Source organism: Hippoglossus stenolepis, chromosome 9 (assembly GCF_022539355.2).
Source record: "Hippoglossus stenolepis isolate QCI-W04-F060 chromosome 9, HSTE1.2, whole genome shotgun sequence".
NCBI classification, from domain to species: Eukaryota; Metazoa; Chordata; class Actinopteri; order Pleuronectiformes; family Pleuronectidae; genus Hippoglossus; species Hippoglossus stenolepis.
Window position 1 is genome coordinate 23,020,021 of NC_061491.1, and position 23,425 is coordinate 23,043,445.

Consider the following 23,425-nt stretch of genomic DNA (forward strand, 5'->3'; position numbering starts at 1 on the left):
TTCTTTAAAAGTTCACATTTAAAAAAGGCATTTGTCAGAAACTTTAAAATTTATACCAAGAAGCTGGAACCAGTGTAATAATAATAATTAATAATAAATAAGATGATAATTAAAAATCTATGTAAAGTATGCTGCAGGTTAATTGTCTCAGCTTTAGCACAAAGTGTTTAACCACGTGAAACCAGTTTAACCTAATTCAAGAATTTAGTTACATAAGTGAACTTATGTACAGGCCACAGCTTCTTAAAATACACACATCCTCATACTGGTATCAGTTTCAGACGGAGCAGGAAGAGTCACACAGGAGACGTTTTAAACCATTAGTGCAGAGATTTAATTCTTAGTCTGATATCAGAAACAAACATTTAAACGTTAAGACTGAATTGTGTCAGTTAAGAAAACGGTACTGTGGAAAATTGTGCGTACGACAACACCTGGTTTGATCCTTCAAAGATCACGAAGCTTCTGTTCGACTGATTGAAGCTTTTATGACCTAATATTCTTAATCTTGTTCAAAGTGCCAACACCAGTAACAGAAAATCAACAGAAACCTGAGGTGTTTATGTGCAGCTGAAAAAAAAAAGTTTGATTAAAGGTCCTGGCTCCCTGCTGCACTGACACACGTGTGGTTTACAGCCTTGTTGATCTACAGGAGACATACACAGCTAAAACAAAATAACAATACTTTAGCTTTTTCCTAAGATCGTATACAGATATTTAGCTTAGATAACTCGGACACCTGTTCTGCTGATGAACGTAATTATTAAAAATGAAGAATATCACAAGTCCCATGAAAAGATCAAAACGGAAAATCTTGTCACTTTTAATAACACTGATAAACATGATTCCTCTGAGTCACAGCTCCACTGTTCAACTATTAAAAACATTTAAAAAAAAGCATAAATAAACCACACGCTGTAACAGTCATTACTTAAAAACAGCCACTGAAATATATTTGTCATCCATGATCCTGTTTGAGCAGCATTTGCTAAAAACAGTGCTTTGTAAATTTAAAGCAATAAGAGACTTTAAACATGCACGACCCTGTTCTTGGATATTTGACCTCAGTAAAAACAAAAGGAGCTCGCGGCTGAGCAGCACAGACAGCTCAGTCCATCTGTTCAAGACTAATCTTTATGATCCCGCTTTCGATTAATTCAACCTGATCTGTGATTCCTTTCCTGTGAGCTGAAGTCGTCCCAGTGAAAAAGAACGTTGGAACATCAACATCTCACGGCTACAATTTATATTACTTAAAAACAAAGTGTGCTATAAAAAAGCCGGAGCTGTGAGAACAACAGGATTCTCTTTGCAGCGTCTGTTCCTGAAGACGCTTCAAGCTCATTCCTGTGAAAGTGTCTCATGTTAGAATTCTTTAAAACTCTCACTTGACCTTTTCTGCGTCCCAGCTCTCCAGCTGACCGTCCGCCTGATGCACTTCAGCCTCGGCGGCTTTTCTCCTCTGAACCAGGAGGTCGACGAGGACGACAAACACTGCCGACGAAATGAGGCACAGGCCCGAGAGGTAGAAGGCAGCGCTGTAGTCATTGGTCTCATCCACCAGCCAGCCTGGAATGGAAAAACAAGTCGTTCACACAGGAGGCCAGAGCTGATGAATAAACGATGAGGTTCATCCGTTCCTTCTGGAAGATGTAGACCTGCAGAGACGTTTGTGTGAGACCACCGTGACCTTTGACCCCCCAGGTCTAATCAATTAGTCTGAACATTTGAAGTTTGAAAGGATTCTCTTTGGCGTTGCTAAGATAATCAGGTTGAGTCCAGGTGAAATGCCCTTCCTGCCTGTTCCTGCTCCATCACATTCACAACAGGTCACGTGACCTTGACCTTTGAACCACCAAAATCGAATCTGTTAGTCTGTGAGTTCAACTGAACGTTTGTACCACACTCACATGTGGCTCTAAACACAGACGGCTCACCTGCAGCCGGTGGACCCATGAAGCCGCCGATGCTCCTGAAAAGCATCAACATCCCCAGGCCGCTGTCGAATCCCTCCAGGGTAACAATGTCCACGATGGCGGTGACGTGAATGGCCACCACGCAGCCGAACAGGAAGCCGTAGAGCGAGGTGAAGCACACGATGGCCCAGTAGTTGTGGCTGATCGGCAGCAGCAGGAGCATGACCCCGACGAGAGTGACCACCATGGTGAGCAGCTGCAGGTTCCTAATCAGCCTCATGTTGGCGACCCACCCACAGATCAGCCTTCCAGCCAGGTCCGCCAGCGCCAGGACCGAGAGGAGCGAGGCGGGCCAGTACTCATCCATCCCCACGCTGCTGGCGAAGGGCACTAGAAAGAGAGGTGGGATGAAAAAACCTGCCGCTGCAAAGATGGCAAACAGGATGTAGAGGATAAGTTCAGGGTTTCTCAGCAGCGAGCACTGTCTTAGCATGTCCTTCTGGACCGTCTTTGGTTTCTTGGCTCGAGCCCTGAGTCGTCTCCAGAGGCCTCATGAGGGCGCCGCAGACACACAGGTTGAGCTGAAGTCCTCCAACAATGAGCAGGGCGCCCTGCCAGCTGTACATCTCGATGAGCCAGTGGAAGAAGGGGCTGAAGATGACGGCGAAGACGCACTCCCCTGAGCTGGCCACGGCGTAGGCGATAGGACGCCATCGTACGAAGTAGTGGTTCACTATGCTGTTGGCAGGAATCCACGAGAAGGAAATGCCCGTTCCTGGAAACAGACGATGGAAATCTTCAACCAGCAACGGCATTTTTGGCGGTGAAATCAAAACAAGTCCAAAAGGGCCGGATGACAGGTTTAAAAACACCAAGAAAAGTCTGATTTCCACAGAAGAATTAAGCAAAGACGAGTGCATTAAAGCTGCAACAAGTGAAACTGAGTGTGCGTCACCTTGCAGGACGCCCATGGTGAGATAAAGCCAGGGAAGACCAAGGTCGAGAGACGCCAGCATCATCCCAGAGGCCGTCAGCAGACCCCCGACTATGATGACCGCCCTCTGAGAAAACCTCAAGGTCAGCACACTGGCTACTGGGGCTGAGGAAAACACAAAACCACAAACATCCAGAGTTAAAAAAAAACAACCGAGGTCATCGAGCTGAAACCAAATCTTTACCTCCGAGGTGAAACATGGCGATGGTGGTGGAGGTGACCCAGGAGGCCGTGCTGCTCAGGACGCCGAAGTGCCTCTGGATCTCCAGGAAGAAGACGCCGAAGTTCTTGAGGACAGCGGCAGTGAGGCCCATGATGAAGAAGGCGGAGGTGACCACCACCCAGCCGTAGCCGCCATCGGGGGGGCCGGCTCTCCTGGACGTCATCTTCAGGTACTCTGCAGGCTGCTCTCCTGTCCCGCCTGAGCCGAGAGGTGGTTACGCACTGAACAGATAAAGCTTCAGGAAAATGAGAATGCAAACTGCACACAGATACAGGAATGAGTCAAGTCGCAGCTTCAGGCACAGACAAACAATTCACTCACTGACAGGAGTCAGATAGTCACATTCCTGCAGAGGCCAAACCTCCAGTCCTCTGAATACACCAGAAGAATTGTTGAACTGTTGCTGTCGCTCGACTCTGCAAAGCTCAAACTTTCACCAGGAAAAAACATTAAATAAGTGAGAAATTAAAAGAATATTACGATAAAAGATATAGGATAAGTTATATTATAGATATATATGTAAAGAATTTTAGCAGTAAGTCACAATTTAGGCTGAAAGTTATCGAATGATTTTGTGTTATTCATTACTTAGTTTTGATTGGTCAATAGTTAAAAGTGGGATTTACTGTCAGTGTAAAATGAAAGTTTGGACACGTCTCATGATTTTGTCCAGAACTAGAAAATGATTGGCTTTGAACTTTAACAGAATAAATTAAAGACATAATTTTGAAAGAAACTTCTTGGGTAGAAACGAGCGTCCGTAAGTTACCCATGTTAAGTTCAAGTTATCTAACAATTTTGAGTTATTAACATTTTATTTGCCTTGAAGTTAGAGCAGCTCTCCAGTAGAGGGCGCAGCTCCCTCGGTACAATGAGTGCTTTATATAATAACAAGTGCTTTTACTCACTTGGAATATTAAACGCGGTACTTTTACCTGAAACATCGTATTTTCAGCATCACGTTAATTGTTAATTATAATTAATGATTTTATTTAAGTACAGGATGTGGAAAGTCCCTTTAAACGGTTTCTCCTCCAAATTAAAAAACGCGGCTTGTACAATTAACTCAATCCAAACAATATCAACATGTCAGACTCACGTGTTGTGTGTTTTTACTCGTCCTGCTCCGGATGTCCTGAAACAAACATGATTCTTCACGTGCTGCAGACAAACTGTCAGAAGCTTTAAATTCTCTCTCTCGTCAGGAATCATCGGTTTCCTGCACGTTTCTGACGCCGTTTCACGTTTTCTTCATTTTCTACAAACGATCACCAACAAGCGGGACTTCTCCGAACAGCTGGGACACATTAAAGCTGTAATGAAGCCCGCGCTCATTGGTCAAGCCCCAGTCCTACCTTCAGAGAAGCTGAATCCGGATTTCAAAATAAAGTGTCATGGAGAGTCAGGGTTTTATTTTAACTGAGCCACTAATGGTGTGTTTGCTTAGAGATGATTGTTGCAGTTCCTTTGCAATTTTCTATCCTGTGAAGCAAATGGTGACTTGTTGTGAATGTGGGTTTGAAGAATCATTTCCAATGTGTTATATATATATTTAGAATATTCATTATTACGTTTAAGTTGTTATTTATTAATTAGTAGCGACTGGTCCATCCTCAAAATTGTTGTTTACTGTTCATGTGGAAAATGAACATTTGGACACATCGTGATTTTTTTCTTAAAATGATCAAATAATCAGCTTTGATTTCAGATAAATTAACTTGCATCATTTTGCATAATGCAATGAAATTTATTACAGTCAAGATTTCACAACAAATTCCTCAACGTAGTTTATATCTTAAAGATGCACAAAGCTTCCAAAACCTTAAAAGATCAAATGCTCGGTGAACGCGTCGAACTCGACATTCTTGAAATGACTCAAGACACCGACGTCCACAAAGATAAACAGGGTGGATGCAGATGTAAGTTTACTGTCTGAAGGCAGCTCCTTCCTTTTGTTTTATGTTCCTAGTCTTTTGCAAAAAGCTCAACATGAGCTGTGTTAAGTGTAGTAATATAAAGTTTACATCCTATCTGTAACTTTAAAGATGTTAAAGATAAACATATGGTGTCAAGACAAGAAGATTTCCTTTAAGAATTGTGTTAGACATAGTTCAAACTGTATTTTCACATTAAAAGCACAAGTAAAATTTTAACATAACGAGGCTGAATTCAACGTCTTTATTTTTCACACCACCTCTCACAATAAAACATAAAACAATGATGGATCTTTAAATCACTTTGTATGCGCTTCATTTACACTGACACCTTGCTGGCAGTTCTCAAATGTAGTATTTACGATATTTTCATTTTATAAAAATTATAAAAATTTTCTGGACATATGTACACAAATATACTGTCAGTATGTACACACACACACACACACACACACACACACACACACACACACACACACACACACACACACACACACACACACACACACACACACACACACACACACACACACACACACACACACACACACACACAGCTCTATCAGTCCATTCCTCTTCAAGACGAGAGCTAGCCCTGCTAGCTGTTTGTACGGACAAAACACACTCACTCACTCACACACTCACGCACACACGCACATGCAGAACTTGTTTGACACAAGCATCTTTAGCTTCAGAGCTGGCAATAATCTACTCAAAGTCTCAAAAACGCTTTTACTCTTCTTAAAAAAGTTATTCAAGGATGTTTGAGCGAATCACCTTCAACAGTTCCACACATCCAAGCCTCCGTTTGTTTTCTGCTGGCCACCATGCAGAAAAAAACTAAACTGAGTTGAGTGCCTTGCATAAAGGCACCTTGGCAGAAGTATTTGAGCTGGTCCTGGTTTTGAACCATCACTCTTCCAATCACAAACTGCTCTGGCCTCTTGTCCCTTCGCCCACACGGCTGCAGAGGAGCAGGGCACTTCGGGTGATGTTTAAAACTCCTTACTGTCCCTGAACAGGTCGACGCGCAGGGCGAGCTCTTTGAAAGACGGACGCAAGCAGGGGTCGTTGTCCCAGCACTCCTCCATGACCTCATGGATCTGTGAGACCAGGAAGACCAACGATATGATTAGTCAAGAATTCAGTCAAGAAACCAGGAATGTCAATCCCTCACAAAGAAAAAACCCTTGGGATGTTGAGACGCTGTTTGTCAGCTAACCTGAGACTTACTAAAAGACTCTGACCCCATAAAGGAACACTCACAGTTTCCTGGCTCAGGTGTGTGTAGAATTTGTACTTTTACCTCAGCAAAGGATGGGGATGTCAATTTGTGAGTGAAAGCATAAATAACGGTTTATAATTGTTACGATGAAATGCTGCTAAAGAGCAGCACAGGTAAACACTGTGCTAGAATATATGTAACATATGTGTAACAGAATAAAATCAGCAGCACATGTTCGTACCTCTGTGGGACATCCCAGGGGTTGAGGCAGCCTGCTGCCGGATTTAAGGAGTTCAATGAGGTGATAGACGATTAACTGTCCCTGCTTATCGTTGCCCATCATCGACATGAACACCTGAGGAGGAGAATGACCGCAGCCAAGACAAAGATTAGAACAAACTTTAAACAGGTAAAAATAACCTGTGTTTGCAGAGGTTCAGAACATTTTTCCAACTCCTTTCTTGTTTTCTCACAGTGGATGACAATGGGAAATGTCTCTAAATCGGCTTTGTATAAAATTTTAGCCATTTTCATACCGTTTTCTTCACTTAGGTCAAGTAAACAGTGAACGTGAGTTAAGTTGAACAAACAGTGAATGAACTTACTGCAGGAGGGCTGCAGATCTTGTCGCTGTGGGTGAAGAGCTCGTACAGCACAACTCCGAAGCTCCACACGTCTGACGCTACAGAGAACTTGCTCTCAGTCAGCGACTCAGGAGCATACCTGTAAAATACAAGTGGTCGACTTCAACTTCACAGGATGTATCACAGTTTGGATTCCAAAGCCAAATCAAATGGAAACAGGTTATGATTAACAGCAACTTCTTAACAGGAATTTCTAGTTACAGATTATTGGTTTGCTACAGCTACTGAAGTATCATGAGGATGTTAAAGGGGACATAGCATGCCCATTTTACCACAAGTTGATATGGTTCCTTGGGGTCTTAATGAAATGTCTGTAACATACTTTAGTCAAAATACCACAAGGATCATATAAAACAGCACCCTTTTTACCCTGTATAAAACAGCCCTCCACAGAGTGACCTGTTTTGAGTGCCTGTTCCTTTAAATGCTAATGAGCCAGCTCCCCCCTCCCCCCTCTCCCCCCACGATTTTAAACGATATAAATTACATATTTTATATGATATAAATTATCAAATATGCATCCCATACTTTGTATTCCCTTGTTGTCCTGGAGTTTTAATTTTCCCAATCACATAATTAAATGTCCCCTCTGCCCATCCACTACAAGCACACAAGCAGACAGACAGAGAAAGAGGGGTGGGGGCTATGAAGACCATCATTTACCCCGACCCCGACATTCAACGGGTACAACAACAAGCGGAGAAAGCAGAATCGCGGGCTGACCTTATATATACAGTCTATGGGGCTGACCAGCGGAGAAATGCACGTCCCGTGTGAACAGCCAGGCGGCTGCGTGCTGGAGCGGCGCTGCGCTGCCTCGCAGCGCGCTTCCGCGTCAGTGTGCGACTACTGTACCGCGTAACTACTGTAACCGGCGTAACTACTGTAACCCAGCGTAACTACTGTACCCGCGTAACTACTGTAACCCGGCATACAGTAGAGCTGAACACTGCGGAAGTCTTCCACACAGCTGGCAGTGTGGAAGACGGCAGCGCAGCGCCCGTTCTCAGCAGCCGCCTGGCTGTTCACACGGGACGAGCATTTCTCCGCTGGTCAGCCCCATAGACTGTATATAAGGTCAGCCCGCGATTCTGCTTTCTCCGCTTTGTTGTACCCGTTGAATGTCGGGGTTGGGGTTACAGTAGCGCTGAACACTGCGGAAGTCTTCCACACTGCCGGCTGTGTGGCGCTGACACAAATTCCAGCTCACGCACGGGAGGCGGCGGTCGCTCCCGAGCAGCTGCTGCAGCCTCCCAGTCCCAACGATCCAGACAAATGCCACATGTGAGTGAATCGCGGGCTGACCAGCGGAGAAATGCTCGTCCCGTTGAACAGCCGGCTGCGTGCTTGGGAACGGCGCTGCGCTGCCTCGCAGCCTCGGTGTAAACCCGGAAGTAACGAGTGTGGGGACGGGGCGGGGACGGGGGAGAAGGGGGGACGGGTGGGCCAAGACCATGTAGGAGACTTCCAGTTCCTTGTTACGACACAATACCCAGGAAGCGCAATCAGTCGCTCAAGCATGACGTTTCTGACTTAGAGGAACTATAACAAAACCTGAGTGTTTTTCCCAGAGTTTTTGGGTTGGTAGACATGCCAGATACCCACATTAACCTGTAGAAGCACTAACAAAGTGGAATTTGCATGCTATGTCCCCTTTAAAGATTTCTTTGTCAGGGAGAACAAAACATCCCATACAGAGCAGTAAAAAGACAACAGACATATGTGCTCAGCAGTCTGACCAGAATATGGGGCTCTCTCCCGGCTCTTTGACCATGTAGTACTCTTTGTCCTGAGGCAGAATTTTGGTGAGGCCGAAATCTCCAATCTTCACCCTCAGCTCACTCTCCACGAGGATGTTTCTCGTTGCCAGGTCTCTGTGGATGTATCGCTTACTGGACAGGTACTCCATGCCCTGTGGAGACAAAACATATCAAATATGCATCAGTGGCTCTGGTGCTCCACCGAGCGTGTTACCAAACTGGACAGAGGGACGCACCTTGCAGATCTGAGACGTGTAATGTATGAGCTTCTTGTGGTCGATCCTCTCCCTGTTTTTCATGAGGTAATCCCGCAGGCTCCCGAAAGGCAGATATTCCATGATGAGACGGAGATTTCGTCGTCCTGAAGAGAGCAATAAAGAAACAAACTCATAACAGCTGTAAATGTTTGTACATTTTATAGCCAGATTAGTGTGAAGTGCAAGTTCGGTCTGATTCTGAGTATTTAGTCAAGTAGTTAATGTGTGTTCATGACTTTATAATGAGTTAATGGTTTTAGTTAAGTATTATGTATTATTAGAGTTATGTATATTCAGTTATATTCATTGAAATACCAACCGCACCACGTCTACTGTACCTGCACTGTAGCAAACGCCTTTATATTTAACGATGTTCTCGTGCTGCAGAGATTTCAGGATCTCGATCTCTCGCTCAAAGTCCCGTATGTGCTCTGTGGTGCTGTGCTGCAGCTTCTTCACGGCCACCACCTCTCCAGTGTTGTCCTGAAGTGGGTCATATCGACACATCTCCACGCTGCCAAAGTTTCCCTGAAACACACAGCATACATCAACAAGCCGCCTTTTTTTACCCTCAAAATATGGCTTATATTTTGCAGTATGTCTTTTGTTCACTTTGACAATTCAAATATAACAATAATATTAATCTGACTTAATTTAATCCATATTTGCCTCAAAAACCTCCTGAATATTGCTGGTTTTAGTTTCAATCCTTCTTGAGTATGTAATGTACATTTAAGATAAATTAAATAAGAGCAATTCATTCTCTGTTCTTCCACGGTGGTGGATCTGTGATCTCATGAAGCACAAGAGTTTCTTCCCACACGTCTTCATACCTTGCCCAACTGCTGTAAGAAGATCAGGTGTCTCTCTTCGAACTGAGCTGGCTCCTGATTCTCAAGGCCGCCCGTCGACCAGGCAGAGACCGCTGTCCTGTTTGGCAGGATGTCACTGTCCACGATCATCTCATAGTCTGAGAAGAAAACAAGCATGTAAACAAGAAAAACTAAATTATGGGATAGCTCACATATGAAACAAATCAACATCCCCTGAGTGAATTTAAGTCCCTCTCTTACAGGGTATTGTGACACATCTCTGGTATTGCTGAATTGTGTAACACTAGATGTGTCTGTGAGGACATTTGAGATTCAACACTGCTGTGACCTAAATTCCCTGTTGTGACACCACCAGTGGAGCTCTGGCCGGCTGGCTGGCGTTCGGTGTGCACCTACCTGGCGTGAAGAGGCTGTGGAGGTCACGGATGACGGCGCGGAACGTTGGCCTGAACGTGGGCTCGTAGTCCATGCAGCTTGTAATCAGATTGGCCAGCTCAGTCCACTTTGGTGCGGGAAGGTGGTGGTGGTCCTCGTAGAACAGGGTTTTCTACGAGACATTTCAAACACAGCCTCTTTATGCGCAGATTCTAAATACATAGATCGAGCTGAAAATGAACATTTAGATTTTCTGTGCTGGTAAAAATGACGCCAAACACGGAAGCAGGTTTTGTTCACTTACCTTGGAGTTGTCAAGTGTTGCTAAAGGTTTCTCCCCACCACTGCAGATCTCCCATAGTGTGGTGCCAAAGCTCCACTTGTCTGCAGCCAGGCTCAGGTTGGCAGGCTCCTCGATACACTCAGGGGGCACCCAGGGGATCCTCTCGATCAGGACTGATCACACAGAAAGACATTTAATCCACCACTGGCAGTAAACTCTACATTTTCATTCAAAGCAATGACAAAGTTTTTGATTGATTCAGTTAGATTTTATGCACTAATTGAATGTATTCCTATATTTTATAATATCGAACAATAAAAACCTACAAGCAATTGTTTAAAAACATCTTCCACCATCTTTTTTCCCATATTTTCACAACATACCAGTGTTTTACAGTTCACCACACACACAATGAAGGAATGAAAGATTTAAGATGACACCATCTCACTGGAGTCGCACTCTTGTTAAATAGGTTGTTACTGCCCTCTGTTGGTTAAAGAAGTGTATCACACTGAAGCAGAGAGAAGACTCACTTTCTTTGGGCAGGACAGTGATGCTGATGCCAGGATCAGTCAGTTTGATAAAAGGCGTGTTTCCAGCCCTCCGGTCCTCCTCTCGGATCAGAAGAACATTTTTAGCGCACACGTTCCCATGGACAAGTAGCTTTTCCTCCTGCAGGTACATAAAAGGAGAGATGTATCAGTCTCTTTCATTTACATATCTTTGTTATTAGTCAGTTTTTATTTCAATTTCAAGAATTGAAACCTTGTGAATGACGTTTAAATGCAACAAATGAGACACTACACGGATTCGTACCAGGAAGTTCATGGCCCAGGCCAGCTGCTTTGCCACTTCAAGCTTCCACAGGATGTTTATAGAATTCTTGTTCTTCTTCAAGTAAGTGTCCATGGAGCCAAACCTCCCATACTCCTGCACCATGATGTCTGGAAGAAAGTATTTTATGTGAAATTGAAAATCATTTCAATATCTTGCGATCCTCAACTCAAATTTTACACATACACTCTTATATAATGCGACATTTTGTTACTATTATTTGCAGAGGGTGTTAAACAAAGACACAAGCAAGGAGACAGAATGAAGTGTCACTCTGTAAAATGTTTTCTTGCATTAAATCCCATGTATCTCTATAGGTTTAGTCCAGATAACACTACTGTGGTTTCAGTACAACTTCTGAGCAATTCATCCCACGATACCTCAGGCTCACAGAAGTAGAGCATGGTGGACTTATCGATATATCATAATGACACACGCTCGCAATGGTTGTCAATTTAATGGCAAACTGTGTGGACATTCTAGGACACAACTGTATCCTTGTGGCAGGACACCTGGAGAGAGACGGGTCGTCCATCTCTCTGAAGCAAACTTACTCTCTTCTCCACAGACACACACGCCGTAGTTAAAGATCAGGTGCTTGTGGGACAACTGACTCATCATGCTGGCAGCTTCAAAGAAAGACTGCAGGACAAGACAAAGATAGAAAACCACATTATTCATGTCAGAAGTCGGCTTCACTCCTGTGATTTACCGAAGAGAAACACAGACGAGGGAACATCTCAACCAGGTTTTTTTTGTCTAAACATAAACCCACAATTCAAACTGCTGCGCTCGGCTTCCACGAATCTAACATCAGTGGAAAGTGATAAATGTAATATTGATGCAAAATTAAACAGTGACAGTTGCTTTCCCTGCCAATGTTGTCTTGTTCTTGAGGGTTTGTAGTAACTAACAAAAAAGTCAAATTAGCTGACTGTAGCATGAAGGATACACTGCAGTTTTAACATTCACTATTGTTTACTTTATGTATCTTCACCAATAACCAATTAGTGGCTGTTGTCCCTGCTAATAAGACTTTTTGCACAGTGTTGAAGCCACACACCTCAGAGTAATTCCTCTGGGTCTGGTCCAGCACTTTCATGACGACTTCTGTTTGGTGCACATGTCCATAGTCCGTCAGCTCCTTGCGGACTCCTTTGAAGATCTTCGTCAATGTCCCTTGACCGAGACTCTCCATCTGACAGGAGGGTCATTGTTGCATTGTTAATCATTAACATTCAATACGAACATAGATGAGGAAATGGACGTTATTTTAAGGGTCCTGAAAAAATGCAAACAAAACTCACAAAGTCCAGATCTTCTTTCCTGATCTTGTGAAACACCATTTGATTGATGTTGTGTCGATGCAATGATGGAGACAGAGGCACTTCTGAGCCCTTGTTGCTCCTGCACACAAGCAGGCAGGACTTTTCTGAGGATGGAAAAAAACAATAGACAATATGAAATTAAACCAGTTACCAGTTGAGTGATCAAACTTAACTGACAGAGAAATGTGCGAAATCATGGTGTGAGCCAGAGATGGAGCAGGTGGCAAATTGCTTTGACTGTGTTAATAGTTTTATCTTTTTTCCCCACCCAAGGCATTGAAGATCCACCCCTACACCGCCTCTGATTGGTTTAGATTTTGAAAGGAAGAGTGATGATTGGTTAGGGGAAAATATCTGAGTCAGACATTAGAGGTTATTGTCTACTGAAATCTCAAAACATACACTGTGCAGATCCAGGTTGTTTTATCTGTACCTTTGGCGTTAGGTGGACAGCACTTGCTGAACTGGAAAATGACGCTGTCTGAGCGCACAGTTTCCTTTTGGTAACAGCTGAGTAGTTCCTGAAGGCTACTGAAGTTTCTTTTGGCTCCGCTGAGGTTGAACTCCCGACTGGCAGACTTGGTTATCAGGCAGTGCTTGAATTCCACAGTGTTGAACACCTGAATGGTAGACAGTGAAAATGGATGTAACTTGAGTTTTCAGATTCACTGAATCATAAGTTAGTCACAATATCAGAGAAACTCTGGAGAAACAGGAACTTCGGATCCGGTTTCAGTTCTAAAATTATAAAAAAGGTCAAGATAAAAAAAATGGGTATTCTGCCTGGTGTGTGGCTGTCTGTCAGGGAGCTAACAGGTTTGCTGTTATCCTCTTTACACATTCAAGTACTACAAGGAGTATTATCCATACTAGCTCTGTTGATATTCTGTGAAGGAAAACTGGCTTTGAGAAAAGTTTTCCGGCTACTGGAGAACCTGAGCGACTGTCATGCAGTCCTCTCGGGCCGCCTTCAAGCTTTGGGGAAAGAATTTGGATATTTTATCAGACTCTGTGGCCTGAAAACATGGCTGACACAAGCATGCACACCCATGGGATAAAGTTTGGTGACAAATTGAGTATCTTTTGGACGTGTAAAGGCTTTGAACCTGATCTGCTTCATCCAAACATGACTGGGTCCAGACTCCTTGGTGCCAACCTACGTCATGGTCATTAAATGCCATACCAAAACAAGAACGAGTGGATAAGCGTGAAGGACAGTGCACACACACACAGATCTTAAGCATGTTTCTCTCCCAGCTCAAATGATCCTTTGCTTCACATCATCTAAGGCAGTCAGAGGATGTTTCGGTCCCGATCAATGACCCCCCCCCCTCCACCAAACATTCACCAATACAGGATGTTCCATGTTTCCCACAGGTCGGGGTGGCGGTGTGGGATGTAGTTTGGAGGGGAGGAGTGTGACCATGGTTGTTTACTGTCGCTGCAATTTACGATTTTGCCTACACAGCCTCTTTATTAAGTCATGATTGCATCAATCATCCGGATCTATTACACGGGTAAAGGTAATATTAATGTCTAAAGCACAAAATACTAGAGGCCTGCTAATCTTTTTGGGAAAGAAATCCTAAAAACATTGTTATATGCATTGGATTACTACCTGGAAAAATAGATTTTAAAATCTCAACAGGACTTTTCCTGGTTAAATAAAAAAATATATTATCTGTCAAACGAGAAACATATGGAGCCAATCATGTTGTTGCACTGAGGTTAGTGAAATCTTGTGTAGGAGAAGTATAACCCATAACAGAGATGAGACGGACCCTATGCTGCTTCTGTAAACATGCAGCTGGTGGCCTGGTCAAACACATAGAAGCACTCAGAGGCCATTTAGTTCCAGTCTCAGTAACTTGAAATGTGAAAGTGTTCAGCCACAACCAGTCTCATTGTGAGGTTTGGTGCAGCAACACTGGCAGAGACGTGTCCTCCAAACTTTTTATCAGTCAGACAAAACAGGAGAAGAGGAGGGACTGCAGCTATTTTCTCTACACAACATGTGACATCATGACATTGACCTGGGTGAACTACCATCACTGTTTGTACAAGAAATCTGACCCGATCTCATGGAACATCAGCAGATATGACAGATGCCTGAACGCCTGAACGCCTTTCAACTCACCAGATAGGTAAATGAAGCCACTTATCACAGTATGGTAATAATAATAATAGCAGGCTCAAGTTCACTGTTCATGTGTTACAATGCCAAACTAATGTTAACAAAGATTAAGGATAAATTCCTTTTGTTACTAACCTCAACCGGGAAAGTCAGGAAATACTTGTTGAAGTCTTTCGGGCTGCATCTCAAAATGTAAAGGCCCCGCTTGTTTCCACACTTCTGAAGTCGGCTGATGGCAAACTCCATTCTGCAAAACAGAACAAAAACATAAATAAACAGTGGCAGTTCTGCAAATTTTTGATGAGATGAGTCAGAATGGCCAGACTGGGCAGAGCTGACAGAAAAGCAGTGTGGACACAAATCAGAGGAGTCCTCTATAAACTCCACACTTGAGTGAGGCAGTGGTGGCGCCACAGATTAGCACGATATGGACATTTCAATAACAAAAGGTTAAGATTAGGCTATGTGGGTTGCATTGACATTGATTCAAATAATTATTTCTTAGTTTTTATTCATTCAAAATAGATTTTTTTTGAAGCAATAATCCTTATTTATATTGCTTGTGTAAAAATAAAAGATTTGATGATTTTTTTACTTACGAAATCGAGCCGTGGCAGTGAGACGTGATGGCCTCCACAAGCCTCGGAGGTGCCACTTCTTTACAAAGGTAGTGATGTGCGTCTGCAGTCAGCCGATAGTAGCCGTCAACCAGGGACACAAAGGAGAGCGCTTCAGACAAACTGGGAAACTCCAGCTCCTGAAATGTATGAAAAACCACAACAGCGCCCACCAGGAGGATTCTGTCAGACATGATAGTGCAAAAAAAAAAACTGACATCATATCATAGTTTTCTTCAAACAGTAGACAGATAGAGGTTTAAACAGTGAAATTACCATATTCGCTCCATCCTGTTTGTTGATGGTGACCACCCGACCCTCTGTAGCGCCCTCCTTGCTCGCCAGTTTGATGCTGATGTCAGTGACATCTGGGAAATCAGAAAAAGTCTGCAGCTCCTGGACAAACAGTGAAACAAAAACTTACCACTATGTTTTTGTATAATCAAGCCCAACACCCTATCTTAAAAACAAGTATTTCCCTGTCGCCAGTTTCCTGTCAACGTTTTATACTGTTCTGAGATAAATTCAGTGAAGAGTCCAACATGTTCATTAAAATACAGCAGAAAACGTGAATGACAGAACCAACCTCATCAGAATCTTTCAACTTCTCTCGACACCACTGGACGCCAGTGTCTGCTGCCACCAGGATGAAGACCTGTCCCTTCTTAAGCTCTCTGACCTGGAAGGTCTCTGTGTAGAAGCCCTTCTCCAGGGACTCCATGCTGATGAGGTACTTAAGCTTGAGATCCCGCGCTGTGGTCCGACACTGACTGAACTGCTGAATGAAGCGCTTGAAGCGAAAGCGGATTCGCTTACGTGTGAGGAAGTTGCAGTCCTGGATCTGAGCTCTCATGTCCTTTGGCAAGAAGGACTTGTAGCTGGAAGAGATTCAATAGATTTATTGTTATGAGCATCGAACGAGACGACTTAAATCCCTTGCAAATATAAAAATATGTGATTCTTATTTTGAATGCTGTGTGAAACATACAAGAAGAAGCCAGGATTATTAGCTTGAACTTCATTAAACGGAATGGAATGGAAGAATGGAGAATCATTTTCAATAAGCTTGGATGGGGTCACGTTTTGAGAGCTGGCATTAAGTGCTGTTTACTCAGATTTAACTGACTTGAAGCATAACAGCTAATTTTGTTTAGTCAAAATTCCTGTGCAGCTGTTTGTTAAGACGAGATCAGATAATATGTTTCAGAGGTTTGAGGAAGGTTTGAATGAACAAACAAAACAGAGTGCTACTGAAACAAATTTGCTAATGTTCCAAGTATCAAAAAGTTTTGTATTTGCAACAGCGAAAATGTGATTATCAATTGGCACCATTGCATCAGTCTGCGCTTGGCGGCTGATGATTCGATCTCTGATAAGAAGCAGCCTTCGTTTTTCACGTGTACCTTGTAGTGTGATAAATGTCCAGCGGCGACATCTGTCTTTCCTTGGCTGTCCTCGTCATATCGAGTACAGCCAAGCCGAGGCACTCTTCCTGAGTCTCATGGGAGTTAGGGATCTTCACCGAGCCGTTCACAAAGTCATTCCTCCACTGCACAGACACGATGAGAGCAACACATTGGACTCAGCACTTGCACAACCTTGTGCTCATATGAAGTACCACAGTCAGATTCAGGGAATATTCCTCGACTGCTGCCACAATATCAAAGTTTAGGGTCACATATTGATTTTTTACTACTTTTTACCATTTGAAATGGGTAAACTCTTGTTTTATTTAATTGGTTTTGGCTTTTGCCTACTGAGAAGATGCTTAGCGTAGCTGCTCATCAATATTGACTGATTGTGCAAGTGGATAACGTAATGTTAATTGTTGAGCTCTGACGCTGAATGTTTGCTCTTTCTGTGGAGATAAACTTAGTACCTGGCAACTAAAAAAAAAACTAACGGTAAAGCAATGCATTTCAACCAGTGCGATTAGCTATCCACCTAATTTGCTTAGAATATTTCCAGACTTCAACCAGTGCTGCTGTAGCAGCTGAAGCAGTGAGGGAGGGTCAGCAAAGGATAACTGCAGCTAATAATGTGAGAAATGTAGGAGAGGAGGAGGACAGCAGCCAACATGCAGCTGTGACAGAGCCAGCTAGTGGAGAAGCAACAGGTGGGATTGACAGCAAGAACCGAGGCTGAGCAGTATATAGCTGTATATACACATATTATATTGTATATATATGATATACATCCCACCGCCTTTTCCAGCCACCACCACAAATTGAATTAAATTCTGTGGGAAACACTGCTTCTACCTGCAAGTCACAATAGCCGTTCCTTATCACAAACCCAGAGACTCTGCTCTAGATTACACAGTGAGGAATTCAACATCACCACAACACAAGATCTGAACAGCTGTCTGAAGTGAATGCGTAGTGGCTCAATGGCTGCAAACACACAATGTGCTACACCCTGAAATGACCCCCGCAGCTGCGCTTCCCTTCTCCCCTTCAGGCTTTTCCACCGAGACACCGAGGCAGATTTCCACAGGCGTAATTCCACATAATCCTTTAGTTCACTCAGATGCCACGTTGAGCATTTTGTTCCTTCTGTCCTACACAGATATATTTATTGTTGGTGCCATGAGGGGTAAACAAAAAAAATGTGATTACAACAAACTGTCAACAGAAAGACAGCACAATTGAAAATGTTCAAACTACATAAAATTCCTCTTTAGCATCTTTGTGGCCTTCAAGGCTTTTATAGAGCAAACGTACTGCTCATCCAAGGTCAGATTGACCTGCTGGGGAGCCCATGGGCAAACTATTACTCCATGTGGACCCCTGTCATCCCTAATAACATCTATCATGGCTGTTAACCAACCATGCTGAAGATCTAGCACCATCCTCACTCACAGTGTGAACGTTTACTACAGTTCCAGCTGCAAGGAAGACCCATACTTCAAACCCCTGCCCTACTGGAGACTTGAGAATCATCTCGTTCCCATTATGCTCGGGACAAAGAGAGAAATTGAACCCGGAGTAGAAACAGTTCTACTTTCTGACACTGTCTATCATGCACGGCCCATGTCACTGTCCATACTACTGTGTTATGGCCATTTGGTTTGGATTGTGGTAATGTCCTTTTGGTGAGGTACAATTAAAGCCAGGCTGCGATGCTAGAAACAGTGAACAAAGTTTCCTCGTCGCCATCAACAGAAGCTGCTTCCCACCACTGCAAATCCCATCTCTTCCTAACAGGAAGGACCAAAGGTTTTGTTCTAAACAAACTATGATCCGTCAAACTTTTGTTACAGAAAAAAGCCTTGAGATAAACACGAGGACACATGTTGGTGCCAACTACTCACATAGACGCTCTTTTGTTTACAACTAATGATGGAAAACCTTCTCACATTTCCTATCCATCCGACATGAGGTTGAACAAATGAAAAGTAACAGTTTTACAGTTAAAATCTTTCTTTCTTTATCAGCGTCCCTGTGCAATGTTTTAAATATTAATTTCCAAAGATGAGATGTAACAAACAGTTGGCTCTGCACGTCTGTCGATGATGTGAGCTACATGTTCTGTAATGTAGAAGACTTGTCTGCAAGGCAACATACAAACATAAACTGATAATCTGATCTGCACTCATTTCCAACCAGTACATGTAATGAAAAGAGTAGCTGTGTACTGAGGGTCTTACCTGAGAGAAGAGGTAGGACATTACAAAGTCATCAAGCACAGGGCTTTCTGACCCCTTGGCAACACCGTGCCGGTATGCTCGGGATGCCCCACCACTGTACCAGCCAGGGAAGTAGTACCTGTGGAATATGGTAATGAAGAAAATGCATTAAATCCCAAAGGATGTCATCATTTTAAATTGTTAAAAAGATACTAATGAGACAATAACCTTATTCTGAAAAACACATCTTCCGAGGCCGATTCGTCGAGCTGAAAGATGTGGTTTGGTGAAAACCACAAGCAGTCGCTCTCTCGGTAGAGACCGAACAGGCTGCAGTACAGAGGTGAAATACCTGGGGCAGATAAAGAATGAGGAAGCATATTTTTTTTTACATATTAGATTTAGTTGCATGTTCTTTAAACAGTACATCTTATCTATACTGTGTGTTTCTAGCTTGATCGAACTACAATCTCGTTGTATAAATATAACTATAAATAGAGGAACATCTGTCTCTATTTGGATTTTCACAAAACCGATCTTCTAAACAACTTCAAACCTGGCAGCAGCATTTCTAACAACTAGAGGAAATAAGGCTGTCAACTTATTAGATCTTATTTTCCTTTACTTTAACCTGCACTTCCTGATGATTAACTTTTAATTATTTCCCTAATAACATTCGAATAGATTATATTCCAGCTTCAGTGGCCTCTGCACAAGTTGTGTTAATTCAGGGGCCGATTATTCTTCACAGCACACGTTAGAAAACAAACTGTTTCAAGTACCAACACAGGTGAACAGAAGGTCAATGTAGAATATGTAAAATGTCAGCTGTGTTTGGTTTATCCCCAAACACATAACATACAATTCCAACAACATGCAGGTTGGGCCTGGCTCTGCTCTGTGTATTAGTTGCATCACACTTATATTGACTCTTAAATTGTGCAAAAAATAAAAAACCAGAGCAGAGCAAAGCAAAGCTTCCATATTTACACGAATACTGCAAGTAAAGAAAGTCGGACAGACTGTCAACAAAGCCTGGAGATGACTGAACAACCCAACGATTTTTTCCACGGATAGGTTCTCACTGTGGCCTCTTGATAACCTTATCTTGGGACTTATGCCCCGAGTTACATAAAACACATGAATGGGGGTGCTTCACGCAGGCTGAGTACTCACTGCATGCCTTGGCTGCGTCTATACACAGCTCTTCAGCCACATAGTCCCCAGGTGGGTAGCTGAGTACGCTGCAGTCAACCCCTCCCTGGCTGCTGTGGTAGAAGTGAAGCCTCAGAACAGCAGCGGCCGGTCTTGTGTCTGGAGAATCCCGGTGGGCGTTCCCGTTTTGGTGCACCACAGGGAATGTCTCGGTCACAGTGTCCATGGCGAGCTGGGAGGCCATCAACAACACACATTGAACCTACAATCAGTTAAATGCAAAATGTCAGCGGGACTAATGATAGCTTCTTTTTCTTACTGAAGAGGGATGAATTTGATATCATGACCGGGAAACATGTTCTCCTCTGTTATCAAAATTTAAGTATTACATAAAGCTGCAGCACAGAGGAACCATTGTTTGCAAACGGTTATAAAATCTGTAAATCTATTTAAAAATAGGTTACTCGCAGTCAAATGTTTCACTGTAAAGAAAATAATTACATGGTTAACCTTGAGCCAAATTAGTGTTAATCAAGTTTTAAGTGTATAATTTTCCCATTCATTTATTATGATGAATACATTCATACATAAAATTCTCAGTGGGAGATGTAGAATCTTTGGACTCTGCAGAAGCAGAATATTTAAAACCCTTATTTCTGCAGCTTCTCTTTACCTAAGGCCCACTTCCCTTAACTTAAAGACAGTGTTATATCAAGGTACTAACAGAATTAAGGATCCAAGCTTACATAGGCTCATGTCATTGCTTTTTTTCAACATTGAACCTGCAAATTAAAATGCTTCAATTACTGAAATTACCCCTGGAGATAATGTAAGAAAGATTTAAAATAAAAAATCATAAATTGTCAATAAGTAAAACCTGTTCACTCAAGTTTTAAATCACAGTGAAAAGAAAACTACATAACTTTCTGTGACACAGTAAATCAGGAGAAGGATATATAAAGAAAAAAATCCCAAATGATTACAAGTACGCTAAGGCTTAATAATACCGTAGAGAATATTGCACAACTGTAAATATTTGTAAAGACACTAGTGGGAAAAAGAAGAAGTCCAGGTTTGTATGGACACTGCAGATACACAACTTGTTGTCCAGGTACTTCAGCACACGTCTCAGCGTCATGGCAGGATGACAAAAAGGAAAAGTGGAGCACTCAGATGTTCGTGTGTCATGTTTTTGACTCGAGGGGCTGATGAAGACTCTCCTCAGTAGCTGTACTGTGTTTTATATTCATGCTTCGTTTAAACGAGTGGACAGATCGCTCTCTTTATTGTGACATGAATAAATCCTTTCTTGTGATCTGTGTTCAGAGTTGTAATTCATCCGAACACAAAAAAGGACTTCAGGGGTTGAATTAGATCATTTTTGGTAATCAATTATTTAACAGATCATATCCGGCAGCGTTGCAGGCGAGAAAATGTCAGAAAATTGTGAATTTGCAACAGTGATTCAATTCACAACAAAAACAAACTAATAAAAAGAAGCTGTGGGCCGTTAATCGTGTGTCATTCAACTGCTGTTTAATGGACTAATCGATTATTAGATGTTATACTCAAACACTACACTGAAAAATGGAATATTATAATTAATGTAATGACATTTCTCACTGAAAAAAAAAAAGAGAAAGAGGATATGGAACCTATGACATGAGTGTACTTCTGCAAAAACACAACCCATACCTCTTTACAGTGACGTAGACATAATGGACATAAATACTTCTGGTTTTGCAGCAGCATCGATTATAAAACACATGTTGCATGACCTACTTTCTGAAAATGATAACACAACACCTGATGAGTCTCGGCGGAACGATTTCCTGACTGTCAAATAAAATGTAGACAACCTGTTTCATATTGTGTAAAGATGTCTATTGATATGTAGTTGAACCAGATGTTTCTAAACCCCCCACCCCCACCCACCCCACATTGACCATTTAGCTCCAGACAAATGTCAGAGACTTGGCCGCAGACATGAAACTCATCCAGGCCGGGATCTGGGGAAGCTACCGTTAGCTATAGCTTCCATAGATTAACTTCACGCTAGCGGCTTTACACACCCACCCACCCGGTCGGCTCGCGTCAATCACCGTGTAACCACATGCATTTCGACAACTTGCTCCACTCGCGGTCGGGGGTCCGAGCTCGTGCACGTTGACAACATGAAGCCGTGGAAGCTGCAAAGGAATCGTTACTGAGTTTATAAAAACACTTACTTTGGTGCGTGTGTGAGCCCAGACGTGCGGCTAGCTAGCTCGCTGCTAGCCTCCTAAGCTAGCGCAGCGGCCAGGATAGGGAGAGTTTGACAGCTGCGGCCGGGACACCGCCGCTCGCTCGCTCGCTCGCCCCCCCCTCGCAAATCAGTGTTCAGCGCGGGCTGGCTCGGTCGAAAACTGCGTGTTTGCGGTTAAAATCCACCCGGGGGAGCATGGTCCTCGTGCCCATGTCGCACTCAGCCCACCGGCCTGCTGCCCGAGCGGTCCCCGGTCAGCCCAGCGTCGCCCATCTCTCTCCGGAGGAACTTCAGCAGTCTATCTTGTCAATCTCGTAACTTCGGCTAACGCTAGCTCCGAGCTACGCAGCGCTCCGTCAGCAGCCGACTCCTCCGCTCGGGTTTGACTTCATCGGCGGGAGGTGGCGGTGTCCTGGAGCCGGGACGTGGGGCTACAGCCGCGGGGACAGTTGCATTATTGTCGTGTTACATTATTAACGAGAGCAACTGAGGCAGAGGAGCCGCGGGTTCGAGCCCGAGTCAACAAACCCGCCCCTGATGCCGCCTTCACGTCCTGCCGGAAATGTCACAATTACACACAGGGACAAAAAAAAAAGAGGAAAGGAGTGAGTTGTGCATGAATCCAGATTCACGTTTCTAGAGGATGTAGTTTGTGTTACTGTTGAATTGTGTTGCACTGGGAAGAAGTGTAACTGCAATAATCCACATTAAAGAAGATGTGTATTTCTGTTTGTGGAGGGAAACTGTGGAATTCTCTAGATTTTAAGAAAATGTATAAAGATAAATGATTTTGATGATTTGTTATATGATTTGTGAAAAGAAAGGAAATTTAAAAAAAAGGGATGAGCATCTGTATTTATGTTATGTTATTTATTCCTTTTTCATTCATGGAATTTGTATAAGTGTATTGTTTTGTTATGAAATGTTTTGGATAACACTGAACTACACTACACTACACTATACTATACTATATTATACTATACTATACTACATTGTACAGTGAGATATTTATGTGGACAAAATACACACAATTCCACAAA

At 43.0% G+C, this 23,425-nt stretch overlaps 2 protein-coding genes across 3 annotated transcripts; both read right to left on the reverse strand.

Annotated features, from left to right (window-relative positions):
• Positions 1-306: 306 nt before the first annotated feature.
• zgc:114041 (uncharacterized protein LOC574425 homolog) lies at positions 307-4,795 on the reverse strand. The gene is given in 6 exon segments (XM_047341164.1): positions 307-1,569; positions 1,938-2,425; positions 2,427-2,691; positions 2,872-3,015; positions 3,095-3,563; positions 4,233-4,795. Coding segments are annotated over 5 exon segments (1,284 nt in total). The 5' UTR covers positions 3,297-3,563; positions 4,233-4,795; the 3' UTR covers positions 307-1,384.
• Positions 4,796-5,297: 502 nt separating this feature from the next.
• Positions 5,298-22,945, reverse strand: jak2b (Janus kinase 2b). 2 transcript variants are annotated; one of them, XM_047341163.1, is made up of 24 exons: positions 22,369-22,945; positions 20,162-20,372; positions 19,214-19,337; positions 19,007-19,124; positions 16,761-16,906; positions 15,944-16,235; positions 15,634-15,753; positions 15,340-15,497; positions 14,876-14,987; positions 13,040-13,226; positions 12,586-12,710; positions 12,342-12,476; positions 11,833-11,920; positions 11,261-11,388; positions 10,978-11,116; positions 10,466-10,617; positions 10,183-10,333; positions 9,787-9,923; positions 9,292-9,481; positions 8,933-9,057; positions 8,676-8,848; positions 6,898-7,015; positions 6,534-6,647; positions 5,298-6,170 (listed from the first exon to the last, which is right to left on the reverse strand). In XM_047341163.1, exons 2-24 carry the CDS (start codon positions 20,364-20,366, stop codon positions 6,063-6,065), a joined length of 3,345 nt encoding a protein of 1,114 aa, XP_047197119.1. In that variant the 5' UTR covers positions 20,367-20,372; positions 22,369-22,945; the 3' UTR covers positions 5,298-6,062. The 2 variants fall into 2 exon arrangements, with proteins under 2 accessions (XP_047197119.1, XP_047197118.1); XM_047341162.1 differs by having other exon boundaries at positions 20,162-20,402.
• Between the last annotated feature and the right edge of the window lie 480 nt (positions 22,946-23,425).

Coding starts and splice junctions, on each gene's coding strand:
- jak2b (XM_047341162.1), bottom strand. CDS start 20,384: ATGGCCTCCCAGCTCGCCATGGACACTGTGACCGAGACATTCCCTGTG. Junction 16,236..16,760: donor GACATTTATCACACTACAAG/GTACACGTGAAA, acceptor AATCTCTTCCAG/CTACAAGTCCTTCTTGCCAA. Junction 15,498..15,633: donor AACAGGATGGAGCGAATATG/GTAATTTCACTG, acceptor CATACATTTCAG/GAGCTGGAGTTTCCCAGTTT.